General features: G+C 33.4%; 2 protein-coding genes across 3 annotated transcripts; both read left to right on the top strand.

The window, feature by feature from the left end:
- The first annotated feature begins 1814 nt into the window (after positions 1 to 1814).
- Positions 1815 to 13324, top strand: LOC139508617 (uncharacterized). 2 transcript variants are annotated; one of them, XM_071295984.1, is made up of 3 exons: positions 1815 to 1906; positions 10006 to 10405; positions 13185 to 13324. In XM_071295984.1, the coding sequence occupies exons 2-3, from the start codon at positions 10013 to 10015 to the stop codon at positions 13287 to 13289; spliced, it is 498 nt and encodes a 165-aa protein (XP_071152085.1). In that variant the 5' UTR covers positions 1815 to 1906; positions 10006 to 10012; the 3' UTR covers positions 13290 to 13324. The 2 variants fall into 2 exon arrangements, with proteins under 2 accessions (XP_071152085.1, XP_071152086.1); XM_071295985.1 differs by having other exon boundaries at positions 1834 to 1873.
- On the top strand, positions 5497 to 8026 carry LOC139508618 (E3 SUMO-protein ligase KIAA1586-like). Its single transcript, XM_071295986.1, has 6 exons — positions 5497 to 5622; positions 5850 to 6011; positions 6220 to 6409; positions 6619 to 7041; positions 7253 to 7405; positions 7559 to 8026. Exons 3-6 carry the CDS (start codon positions 6386 to 6388, stop codon positions 7943 to 7945), a joined length of 987 nt encoding a protein of 328 aa, XP_071152087.1. The 5' UTR covers positions 5497 to 5622; positions 5850 to 6011; positions 6220 to 6385; the 3' UTR covers positions 7946 to 8026.
- Positions 13325 to 13333: the final 9 nt, after the last annotated feature.

Genomic DNA, 13333 nt, shown 5'->3' with positions numbered 1-13333 from the left:
CGACAGAAAACATGCATCTTTAAAAAAAGAAAAAGCTCTAAAGAATGAGTCTGAATTTTATGAAAAAAGCAGATTATTACAGATCTGCAATAAGCACCAAACTCCCAAAGTCAACTGATTAAAAAAACACAAAAAAACAGGTAAGCGAGTCTCCAAACTTGACAAACGGAGATATGGTATGGTTGCCAATGAACCAACACTATCCAACAAAGTACAAAATAAAATCACAAAAATACTGAACTCAGAGGAAAATCAATTCGGAAAGTCCATAATCACATGAAATGAAGTGGATATAAGCAATGATAGGTCGAAAGCATGCATGGCCTTCGACAATACGAAAAACCATCCGGCTTTATGGTTGCTATGGTAACAGGAAAATCAAAGGTTTCAAGTTTATAAATTTTACACAAAAATAAGCAATTTTGGGGTAAAAACTGATAAATGCGAAAATAATTGTCCTGTCCCCGTCCGAGTAACTATGAAAATTATGTGTTAAAACCGAGGTGCAATAGTATTGGTTCTTAAGAAGAAGGTCATATGTACAAAACAAGAAATACATGCACACCTTACAATTATTCAAAACACTAATTACATGAAATAGTCTGTGGCGGATCCAGTCTATTCATAATTTTAATCTAAGTTCGCGGCAAAATAGCAAAACTTTATATAAATCGCTGTTGTGCCGGAGCCGACAAAATAGCCACTGCCTTATAGTATACGTATGTTCATAGTATACAGAAACGCAAAATCACGGGACTTTGGAAACAAGCTTAAGCATGAAGGGAGAGGGCTTAAACTGTTTCCGAGTACCTATGAATTTTGATACTCGCGAGACATGAAATCTTTACTAAAATTCTCCAGACACAAAATCTTTTACAAAAATTTTCCCTACAACAGTTTACAAACTTTCAACCAAGCTCTAAATGATCCTAAATGCCCGCGAATACTGATGATGCAGTGACAATATGTGAACAACTTTATAAAACATTATAAAAGAGGGACGAAAGATACCAGAGGGACAGTCAAACTCATAAATCGAAAATAAACTGACAACAGATAGTTGCCGTTTCATATTTAGTATGTAGGAATGGACATCTCTCAATACCAACTTGTCCTAATCCTAATTTCCAAAAAAAAAAAACGAATTCTAAATGAAGGTCAATCCGTTCCTCGCGCCTGATTTTATTTACTATTTAAAAAAAAAATTTAAATCTAAGATTGATACATGCATATATGTATTACATCTATGATACATGTAGAAATAAAATTGAGAATGCGGAAACGGGGAATGTCAACGGGCAACAAACAGCCCAGGACCACCAATGGGTCTTCACTACAGCGAGAGAATCGCATTGAAGTCGGGATTCAGCTGACCTCTTGAAATTAGACGTCAAATCGATCATGAGATCCGAAATATATGTATATACATAATTATACCAAAATTCCAAAATTATATATATATAATAAAAAGAAAAGAAAGCATGCAAGACTAACAAAGGGTACCGTGGAAGCTCCTGACATAAGACACTCATCACATGCATAATGCGGTATGGTGAAACTTGACATGTTTTACTTTGAAGATCTCAACATTCAAGCCAATTGATGTAAAAACGTGACAAACACACAACAATAAGCACTGCAAAACTCAGTTTAAAAGAAATCTTTCTATGACATTAAAAATTAATTCAATATTCTTGATTTATTGTACTGGTTTTATTTACGATGTTTAAAAAAAAAAAAAAAAAAAAAACTTTTTAAAATTTCGCGCAAATTTATACTTTATATTTTCTTGTTTTGATTGGTCGGATAACACAAAATATGCTAATGAGGTAAACAGGACCTGTTGTGACCGATTTATTTGAAATACACTGTAGTTAGTATCTTGAATATATTACAAATAATATTGGTAAGTTTGGAATGACAACAATCAAGAAACAAATGCACCTTTTCATAATTAATTGTCGGTATCAGAGAACGTGTGAATTTCCAATCGTTGCATCGCTTTTCGCCGCCACCACTGAAAAGAAGCCATTTTATTTCATTTTGCTGACATTGTCACACATTGAAATCACTGTTTTCATATTAGTCAACTTATAAGTTGTGTGAAAAACATGTACAATGATGCAAAACATTATTTTTATGGTGAATTTGACTGAGCCCATAAGCGTTTGTTGTTTTGAGCGTGGACTTTTACGATACACAACATATTTCTTGTGACCTTATTGAGAATCGTCTTCAAGGTCAATTATGTACAGTCTGTTCTTGCCATAAATATTCTCAAATTTGATCCATATAGATTCTTTTTAAATCAGTCAATACTTTGTGACATTATATTTGGAATAGCATGGAGTTATTAGTAAATAAAATATGAAATATTTGATAACTTGGTCATGATCTAAAACAAAAATTAAAATAACCACAAATTAAAGAGAAATGAATAATACAGACAAATTAAAGTGTATATCAAAAAAGTATTGTTTACAACCTTTTATGAAAAAACTATAAAGAAATCTTAGTCCCAATAACCAGGAACATATATATTGATATACTGTTCCCAGCAATAATTAACCTTCAACAGGTTGGGAATAAACCCCCTTTATGGTGATTATACCTCTATAGAGGGAAAATCCTTCTTTTACTAGAGGGATAAAATTATCCTTCTATAGAGGGGTATTTTTGTTTGCACTGGATTTAAAGCAAATTAGGGCAGAATGGCATTTTCTAGTTATATTGGCTATAATCTCTAGCATTATAGGCATCAACATATGCACTTTACTAAAAATTGGGATAACCAGTTTTCTGCTAAAGTGACAAAACTTGCAATCTATTGTAAACCTATCTGAACACCTGATCAACAACAAAAGGAATAGTTGACCTTTAAATTTCATGTTAAATCTAACAATAGAAATTCTGTTCAGTGAGGAATAAGTGAGTAGAATTTACCTGATCATAACAGCTTTTAAGGTTCATCATAACAAATGGACAAATATGGCCGTATTTACAACTCAAAAACTACTCTGTGCACAGACTTAATACCTGTGCTGTTTGGAAAGTTGTTATGCCTAGCATCCACTAGATATATAAAAGTTATATGCATTTTGGGTTTAAGAAAGATAAAATCTTTCTTGGTTTTTGCAGGGCATTTTTTTTCCTTTCTGCAGAAGGTGTAAAAATAAACAAACACCTGAATTAGGGAGCTACCATTTGATTTTTATGGGTGGGGGGGGGGGGGGGGGGGGGCTAGGATGAAATTTGAAAAAAATAGGCAGGACAGCAGTTTTGAGAAAAAAAAGGCAGGATGAGACACTTTGCAAAAAAAAAGGCAGGATGACAATGTAGGTAAAAAAAAGTCAGGATAAACTAATAAAAAAAAGGCAGGACCGAATAGAGTGTAAAATAAAAAGGCAGGACAGAGATTACAACTAAAAAAAAAAATGCCAGAGATTACAACTAAAAAAAAAAATGCAGGACAAAATTTTTCATCCTAGCCCCCCCATAAAAATCAAATGGTAGCTCCCTTACTTTGATACTGTCCACTCACTGACTCAGATAAACTCTTTAACTTCACCTATAGTTGTGATGATACCTATTGTCCATTGTCAATTAAGGAGAATCAAAACAATACAAACCGATTTTTTACCTGAGGGAGCATCTCATAGTTGTACCACAACTAAGTTAATTTTCACACCTTTTGCATGAAGGAAAAAAAATGCCCATCAAAATCCAAAAGAGATTTTATCTTTCTGAAACACAAAATGCATTTAACTTTATTATAGTCTATATATATTCTAGTGGATGCCAGGCATTAAAACTTTTCCAACTCCACAGGTAAGTCTGTACTCAGAGTAATTTTTGGCATGTAAATACAGCCATATTTGTCCGTTTGTTATGATGAACCTTAATCAAAGTGAACAATAGATTTTATATTTAGTCAGATAAGCATCAAACTGGGCATGTGCATATTAAATTTATTACATCAATTGGTGCATCAACTGTTCCAGGTTACTGCTATAATAAGTAGAGAATGCCATTCTGCCCTATTTTGATTTAAATCCAGTCTAAACAAAATTACCCCTCTATAGAGGGATTATTTTACCCCTCTATAGAAGGATTATCCCTCTATACATGTATAATAATAAAAAAAATATGCACTATCACTATGTAAAAATGTTATAATTAATTTTTGTTTTTAATCCTAAAATTAAAATTTTTCACTGTATATAAGGCCGTGTTCACACCAAACGCCGTGTAGAGTAAACATGTTTACAATTAGTTTAGTGTAGTGTACACTGGTTTCACATTACATTTGTTCACATCTATACTACCTGTACATAAGATTTGTTCCCACTTGTAAACTATATGTCATTTAAATGTTCATTACGTAGAACTGAATTCAAAATTTTTGGAAATTTTTTCTAGCGGTAAGGGAACAACCAATTGACTTCAAAAGGGGGGCGGAGGATGGGAATGGAAATATTCCGATCTCCAATTTGATAAAAAAAAAAAATGGTCATACAGATGATAAAAAAAAAAATGTTCTGAATAAGAGTGTCCCCATACATTTATATAGTGTTAAATATTGAAAAAAAAGTATTTGATAACAGCATCGAAAAAAAAAGAATTAAAACGTACGCGCGAAAAAAAATCTGACTCAGATAAAAAAAATAACTCTCCCCCTTTTTTTAAGTTAAGTGGTTGCTACTTTAAGAAAGCCATTTTTATAATTTGCAGTAGTTTGAATATACAAGAGAAGTCTCGATAACGCATTAGAAAACGTTAGCTGCAACAGCGTGCTTACAGTCGAAAAAAAAGGATTGAGATATTAGGGATCACTACATTTTTATCTTTTCTGTTCGTTTCAAATGGTATTTCTTCTCCAAGGAGTATCTGGTAAAGGAATAGGGTAGCGTTTTTTTTATATTTATTTTACGTGTTATTTAATGGATCTGAGATACTAGACAAACATATCATTTACCCTCACACTTGTTTTAGTCATGCATTTATTCGTGAATCGTTTTTTGAGTAATGACCAGTGGCGAATATTTTTGTGTACGTCAAGTCAATTCGGGAAGACCTTTTCAAATGAATTAGGCAACATTTTTTGTGGAGGGGGAGGGGGGCGTGAGCTTTTGATTTTTTTCAGGACAAATTTTGGTGACAAGTCGAAATCAATTTTAGCATTATATATAGTGGCAGATGAGGGTGAAACAAACAATTTTTTTTCAGGGCCAAAAACTGGAAACTTTTTTAGTTTCCAAAACAAAATCCATAGCTCACCACCCCCACCCCCCCTTGCCTTTATGTTTTATACTCAACTATAATAGCACCGGGATTCAAACCCATGCTACTGTGATATCGTGACACCAAATCGCCTGCACTGCAGCTGTCCCGCTAGACCACACGACCACCTGGGATATATATAGAGTTAATATTGCATTTCTTGAGTAATGTCCCTTTATAATCCTACAAAATGTATATGCAAGCAGGGGCCAGATTCAGACTAGCATACTCCAGACTATACACAACAGTCCATACTTCTCCTTATTGATTGACGAGACCACAGATGTAGCAGTAGTTAAGCAGATGACAGTTATGGCCAGATACCTAACACATGACTACCAAGTAAGTAGTTATTAGAAATATATATTAATTTAAAATATGTAATATTTCCCAATGTTTAACTTACACAAGAATATATTAGTATTTTAACATATAATTTAGATTTTAGTCTAAGATAAGAAGATGTGGTATGATTAACAATGAGCCAACCATTACAGGGTAGAAAAGAAACTGATTTTAACATTTATGTATAATATAACATGCAAGTAATATCTTTATTTATATTTCAGGTTAAAACCTCTTTCCTCACACTAGTAGATCTACCAGACGGAAAAGCTGACACTATCGTTCCAGCAATCAAGACACTCATGACTGACAGGCAACTACCAATCCAGAAGATGATGGGTTTTGGCTCTGATGGTGCTTCTGTCATGGTGGGAAGAAAGACTGGGGTAAGTTTATTATAAGTATTTACTATTTATGAATAACAGATGATAAAAAAAAGAAGATGTGGTATAATTGCCAATGAGACAACTATCCTTCAACAATGAGCAAAGAGAAAAAAAAATATTTTCAAAAGAAATCAAATGTAATAACTATATGGCCCATCAATTCCTAAGTTTTTATACTGTTATTTATTTTTTTGTTTTATTTTATCAGGTAGCTACACAGTTGAAGTCACAGAACCCAGAGATGGTCAACGTATTGTATCGCCCATAGATTGGCCCTTGCAGCAGCCCAAGCATCTGACAACATACCTTACCTTCAGAAGTTTAAAGACATACTCAGGCAGCTTTTCTATTACTACCAGAACTCTGCAGTTAGAATGAGTGGGTTGAAAGAAATAGAGGTATATTATTACTTACATATTTTGATTTCAATTCAAATGATTTGTTTGGTTTTTTTTTTTACTTTTATCAATTCATAATAACTTTTTTTTACATTTTAATAATTATTTCAGTTTTCATAGACTAGAAGAAATATTATGATGTTTATTTTATGTATCTAAAAAAACATTCATATTCATGCAAAATGTTAAACTGTCTCTTTTAATTTCAGTTAATACTTGGTACCCCCAGCATTAAGCTGAAAGAAGTAGCTGACACCAGATGGTTATCCCACGAGATTGCAGTGACAGCAATCCGTAGATGTTTACCAGCCCTTATACTCAGTCTTGAAAGAGAAGCATCAGAGAGGTGTGACGCAACAGCTGCAGGCCTCGCCTTGTTTGTGAAGAACCCACTGTTCATCTGTACCATATCCATGTTGTCTGACATACTTCCACACCTTAATAGACTCAGTAAGATCTTCCAGAAGACCACTGTAGACCTCTCACTGATAGACTCCATGGTATCAGCAACCCAGATGTCACTACAACACCTACTCAATCAACATGGGGAACACATGACCAATCTACCAGACCTGTTTCAGCAGCTTGCAGAGTATGGGGTTAAAGAAGTAGTTGACAAGTTTAAGGACAAGGTATTTTTTTCATATACTTGTACAATAGAATGGGATCATCATTGTTAATTTGAAGATATTATAGTGAAATAAATACCAAAGCAACTATAGTAAATAAACTGTTTTAATTTCAATTTCATTTCAATATAGTTTTCTTTATTATTTAGTTTATAATTTTCTTCTTTTTTTCTGCTTATATTTTCATAAACTAATATCATTATTTATTTTGCAGACTTATCAGCAGTACATCAACAATGTCATAGAGAACCTCCACAATAGATTCCCTGATACAGCTCTTCTAGATGCCTTCAGTGTATTTGATCCTGACCTCATCTGTAAAGAAGACCCAGCAACTAATGAGTATATCCACTTCAAGAAATTACAGGTATAGTTGAATACAAGATAATGAAAAAACAGAAGTTCAGTCAACAGTGAAATCATTAGTTTTATCAGTGATAAAAAAAATAAATAATTTTATTGACATTGATTTATATAATATTGTTACTTTATCTTTACTTACCAATTTTTTCTCTTTTAGACTCTAGCAAGCCACTTTACCAGTGTTGGTGACTACCAGACAGCATCAGAAGAGTTCACATCACTCAGACACATGATGGCCAGAGACATGAAAGACATCAACTATTCAGAAGCCATCAGAAAGATTGCAACCTTGAAAGACTGTTACCCAACACTTGCACAGTATGCTCAGATCCTCCTAGTAATACCAGTTTCTACAGCAGACTGCGAAAGATCTTTCAGCACCCTCAACAGACTGAAGACATTCCTTAGGAACCGCCTGCGCCAGAAAATTCTAAACCCACTCATGACCATCTCCATAGAAGGACCAGCTGTGCAAGACTTCAACTTCCCAGAATGTGTTAAGCTGTTTGGCAAGGCAAAGAACAGAAAGCTTACTACTGAGTAGTGAATTTTGTGACATTTGATGACTCTTAGTGCTTTGTAAAATGAAATGTGAATATTATATCTTGTGTATAATCATGTGTTATTTACTTAAAATTTAAAATTTAAATAACTTTTATGACTTTAGTGCAGTTATTCAAAAGTGACTTTTGTTTAAAGACTAGTCTACTAGTGCTTTCTTTCAAATGATAGTAAATGTGAATAATATATAGTAGCTTTGTTTAGTGCTGGTATTTATAATATCATATCTTGTGTCTACTTATGTTTATTTATTCTTAAAAGATATTAAAGTATACAAACTGTTTATTGATTTACTTCTTTTTTCTGACCCAAAGTCTACATAACACAGTACCACAGTAAACTCACTACATCACACAGGAGTGACAGGACCACAGTAAACACAATAACTTACAAGAAAAAAGTACACGACGCAACGCGACACAAAATATTGAAAAATTCAGTTCGTCACGCATCACCCTGGTGCTATCCAAAATTCCTGGGGAGAACACTGACTGGGCTACATCTGTGTCCTATGTTTTTTATTTGTTTGTTTGTTTGGGTTTTTTTGGGGGGGAGGGGGGGTTGTTGCCAGTTTACCGGATGTTTCGTTTGAAAAGATCTGTGTCAGTGACCTTGTGGGTATGGCTTCTCCAATATTTCAATGATGTCTTCATTTTTTAGTTACATTTACTATACATTAAATTGAAAATTATGGCTACAGTATTAGTGTTTATGAAAAGATGAAGATGAAAAAAATAATAGATAGTTGGGTATAAATGGAAGTAATAAATTGAGGTATTCAAATAAAATACTGTGTTGACACACAAACATTAACACATAAACAATCAAAAGTTGATAAGTTTAATAGATACATATGATAATAATAGTCTGCTGTCAATCTATCATAAATTTTACCCTTACCTGAAAGTAATCGCAACAGAAGATTTTTTAAAGTTTTAATCTAATATCATTATACACCAAATATACACAGAAAAAATCTTATCTGAGGAAGACTAAAAAATCACTCTTTTAAAATTCCTTAGGAGGTTTGTATTGAAATGGGAGATAACTCTGTAAAAAGGCAGAAATATCTATAAAAATTGATCCAAAATTACAATTTTACCACTTCTATTTTGCATAGTATATTAATTCTTTATATTTTAGCCGTCTTTATAGTATAACAAACAACTCTAAAGGTGTTTTCATATCTTTTTTCAAACTACAACCTAGATTTCGTAAATCAATGGTTAACATTTACTAAATTTTTTATCATGTCAAGGTAAAAAATCTCAAATGTTATAAAAAATAATTAGAATATATTCTTTTTTTTGTGGTTTAAAGTTTCTTTAAACAAGGTAGATGCTGAACACATATAATTTACAGATATAAACAATACCAAATGTCCATTTCATGAGCAGAAGATTATATAGCATAGCCAAAAACAAACTTGTAACACCATCAAAGTATCATTATTTACATGAATTTTAAGAAAATCAACCATAAACTGACCAAAAAAGACTTATTTTTGCAGAGTTATCTCCTCTTTCCAATGTTAATTTCCAATGTTAATTAAAACTGCTGATTTTCAGTTTTCCTCAATTTACGAGACTTATTGGATTATACAATAGAGACTATGATTCTAACAGATTTGTTTTACAATGTATATTGAAACCAGAGAGCATGATTCTACATACAAATGATTAATCATTTTCTCCTCCAACTCCTCGAACCTGGAACCTTAGTGTTACAAGGCAGTGTGTTAACCAAGCTAAATGAATACTTCCTTAGCTCCACCTCTGACGACTGACTTAGTATCTACCACATTTACCAAGGGAAGCAATCCTGTCACAATATAACTGATTTAGAATTTAGTTTTAACTTGATATTTATATAATTAAATCTCTGTTAAATGTTTTTTTTTTTATAAAGCGAATGAATAATTAAAAAACTGTTAATTAAAAGGTCTTAAGATCTATGCTTGTGTATGTTGTCAAACTGATATGTACAATTTTTGTTTTAGTCATAATTGTCAGAATAAGTTAACTTTTTGTTTTGTTTTTTCAGAATCAGAATGGATCCTGTCCATCCTGTCCATTCGGTTGGGAATTTCAGTTTACAGGATCAGTTACGCAACAATGACATCATTCAGCATACAATGCCACTCACAAACATACGCAATACCGATCACCAACTACCTGGCAACAGTTTCCGTAGTCATGGTAGCAGCGATATGCAACACCCTCTGGGTACCACAAACATTTTGATGGACGAAAGGGGAGATAATCTTCTATCAAGTTTTTTTAACACTCATCACGGGAATGACATACCAGTGTCTGGTGATACTAGTTTTCTACTTGGCACAGATAACAGTTTCACAACCAATCAACTTTTGATGGAACCCACTACTCATCAGAAGATAAGTTATGATTCTGTGAAGGAACCTAATGTCAGTCCTGTTATAAAGGTGAGTCCTGGTTATGATTCTGTCAAGGAACCTAATATCAGTCCTGTTATAAAGGTGAGTCTGGTTATGATTCTGTGAAGGAACCTTACATGTATGTCAGTCCTGTTATAAAGATGAGTCTGGTTATGATTCTGTGAAGGAACCTTATGTCAGTCCTGTTATAAAGGTGAGTCTGGTTATGATTCTGTAAAGGAACCTAATGTCAGTCCTGTTATAAAGGTGAGTCTGGTTAAGATTCTGTCAAGGAACCTAATATCAGTCCTGTTATAAAGGTGAGTCTGGTTATGATTCTGTGAAGGAACCTTACATGTATGTCAGTCCTGTTATAAAGGTGAGTCTGGTTATGATTCTGTGAAGTAACCTTATGTCAGTCCTGTTATAAAGGTGAGTCTGGTTATGATTCTGTAAAGGAACCTTATGTCAGTCCTGTTATAAAGGTGAGTCTGGTTATGATTCTGTGAAGGAACCTTATGTCAGTCCTGTTACAAAGGTGAGTCTGGTTATGATTCTGTGAAGGAACCCTAATTTCAGTCCTGCTTTAAAGTTGAGTCTGGTTATGATTCTGTGAAGGAACCCTAATTTCAGTCCTGTTATAAAGGTGAGTCTTTTTATGATTCTGTGAAGGAACCTTATGTCAGTCCCTGTTATAAAGGTGAGTCTATTTATGATTCTGTGAAGGAACCTTATGTCAGTCCTGTTATAAAGGTGAGTCTGGTTATGATTCTGTGAAGGAACCTTATGTCAGTCCTGTTATAAAGGTGAGTCTGGTTATGATTCTGTCAAGGAACCTTATGTCAGTCCTGTTATAAAGGTGAGTCTGGTTATGATTCTGTGAAGGAACCTTATGTCAGTCCTGTTATAAAGGTGAGTCTATTTATGATTCTGTGAAGGAACCTTATGTCAGTCCTGTTATAAAGGTGAGTCTGGTTATGATTCTGTGAAGGAACCTTATGTCAGTCCTGTTATAAAGGTTAATCTGAGATAATACAGCAAAATATTGTAAATATGACAAGTTCACAAATAAAACAAGAGGCTCTCAAGAGCCTGAATCGCTCACCTGGTAAACAATGCCTTATTGAACATATTGAACCATGCCAGGCAAATATGTACAGCTAACAATTCTTCAATAATTGAGAAAACATTGTCATTAAAGGACAATAACCCCTTAAGGGGTCAATTGACAATTTTGGTCATATTTAACTTATTTGTAGATCTTACTTTGCTGATCATTTTTGCTGTTTACAGTTAATCTTTATCTATAATGATATTCAAGATAATGACCAAAAACTGCAAAATTTCCTTAAAATTACCAATTAAGTGGCAGCAACCCAACAATGGTTTGTTTGATTCATCTGAAAATTTCTGGGCTGATAGATCTTGACCTAATGAACATTATTACCCCATGTCAGATTTGCTCTAAATGCTTTCGTTTTTGAGATATAAGCCAAAAAATGCATTTGACCCCTATATTCTATTTAAAGTAAGGGCGGCCATGTTTTTTGACGGATCAAAAATCGAAGCACACACTTTGTGCAGGATAATCTAAGGAACTATCATGCTAAGTTTCATCCAAATCCATTCAGTAGTTTCAGAGGAGAAGATTTTTTAAAAGTTAGCAAATATGATGAACAAATTGTGAAAAATTGTCATTAAAGGACATTTACCCTTAAGGGGTCAATTGACAATTTTGGTCATATTAACCTATTTGTAGATCTTACTTTGCTGATCATTTTTGCTGTTTACAGTTTATCTTCATCTATTATAATAATATTCAAGATAATGACCAAAAACTGCAAAATTTCCTTAAAATTACCAATTAAGTGGCAGCAACCCAACAATGGTTTGTTTGATTCATCTGAAAATTTCTGGGCTGATAGATCTTGACCTAATGAACATTTTTAGCCCATGTCAGATTTGCTCTAAATGCTTCCATTTTTGAGATATAAGCCAAAAACTGCATTTGACCCCTATGTTCTATTTTAAGTAACGGTGGCCATGTTTTTTGACGGATCAAAAATCGAAGCACACACTTTGTGCAGGATAATCTAAGGAACAATCATGTTAAGTTTCATTCAAATCCATTCAGTAGTTTCAGAGGAGAAGATATTTGAAAAATTGTTAACGACGACGACGACGACGACGGACGCCAAGTGATGAGAAAAGCTCACATGGCCTTTTAGGCCAGGTGAGCTAAAAAGAGAGTTTTGATACTGCAGAGAGAATATAATCCCACAAATCAAAGAGAGACAAACAATATATGCGTAGCAAAAAGAAAAATATCTGCTGCTTGGTCTAACTAACAAACAATAGTTGAGAAATCACTATGTAAAACATGAGACGAAGAAACACAAACCTCACCAAAGACTAGGTTTAACCTTGATCTGATCACCTCAGGTGCTAAAGAAGGGTAAGCAGAGATTTGATCCTACTAAGGGAAATTTTATTTTGGTACATTTCATGACAAAATATTCAGTTAAATTATGTTACACCATACAAAACTATCTTGAGACAAAAAAGAAAACAAATTGCCAAAATTTACCTGCTTAGATAGAAAATGCATTATCATTACAAGTGTTTAAGTACAAGTTTTTACTTAAAAAAACAGATATGTACTCTTTCTTTTTAGGAAGTATCTATACTCTTTGTACTGGTTTCAATTCATATAATTATTGTCCTGATCATATAGCCGATGAAATATTTGCCTTTAGATGTTATGCAAGCCATTATAAGTCAATCATAATAGTAATTGTAATAAGACAAGTTGTTTTTATTCATTCAGGTAAATAATTCTCCAGTTAAGAAAGCTTTAAACAAAGTAAAGCAGTCACCATTTAAGAAACGTGGTAATTTTGAGGAAGGGACAGGGGACAGTTACATTTCCTAAGTCTGACAGTAAAGATTACTCACATGTGGACCTACCAAGACAAC

This window comes from Mytilus edulis, unplaced genomic scaffold, assembly GCF_963676685.1.
Source record: "Mytilus edulis unplaced genomic scaffold, xbMytEdul2.2 SCAFFOLD_1410, whole genome shotgun sequence".
Taxonomy (NCBI): Eukaryota; Metazoa; Mollusca; class Bivalvia; order Mytilida; family Mytilidae; genus Mytilus; species Mytilus edulis.
This window is presented reverse-complemented; position numbering and strand designations above follow the sequence as displayed.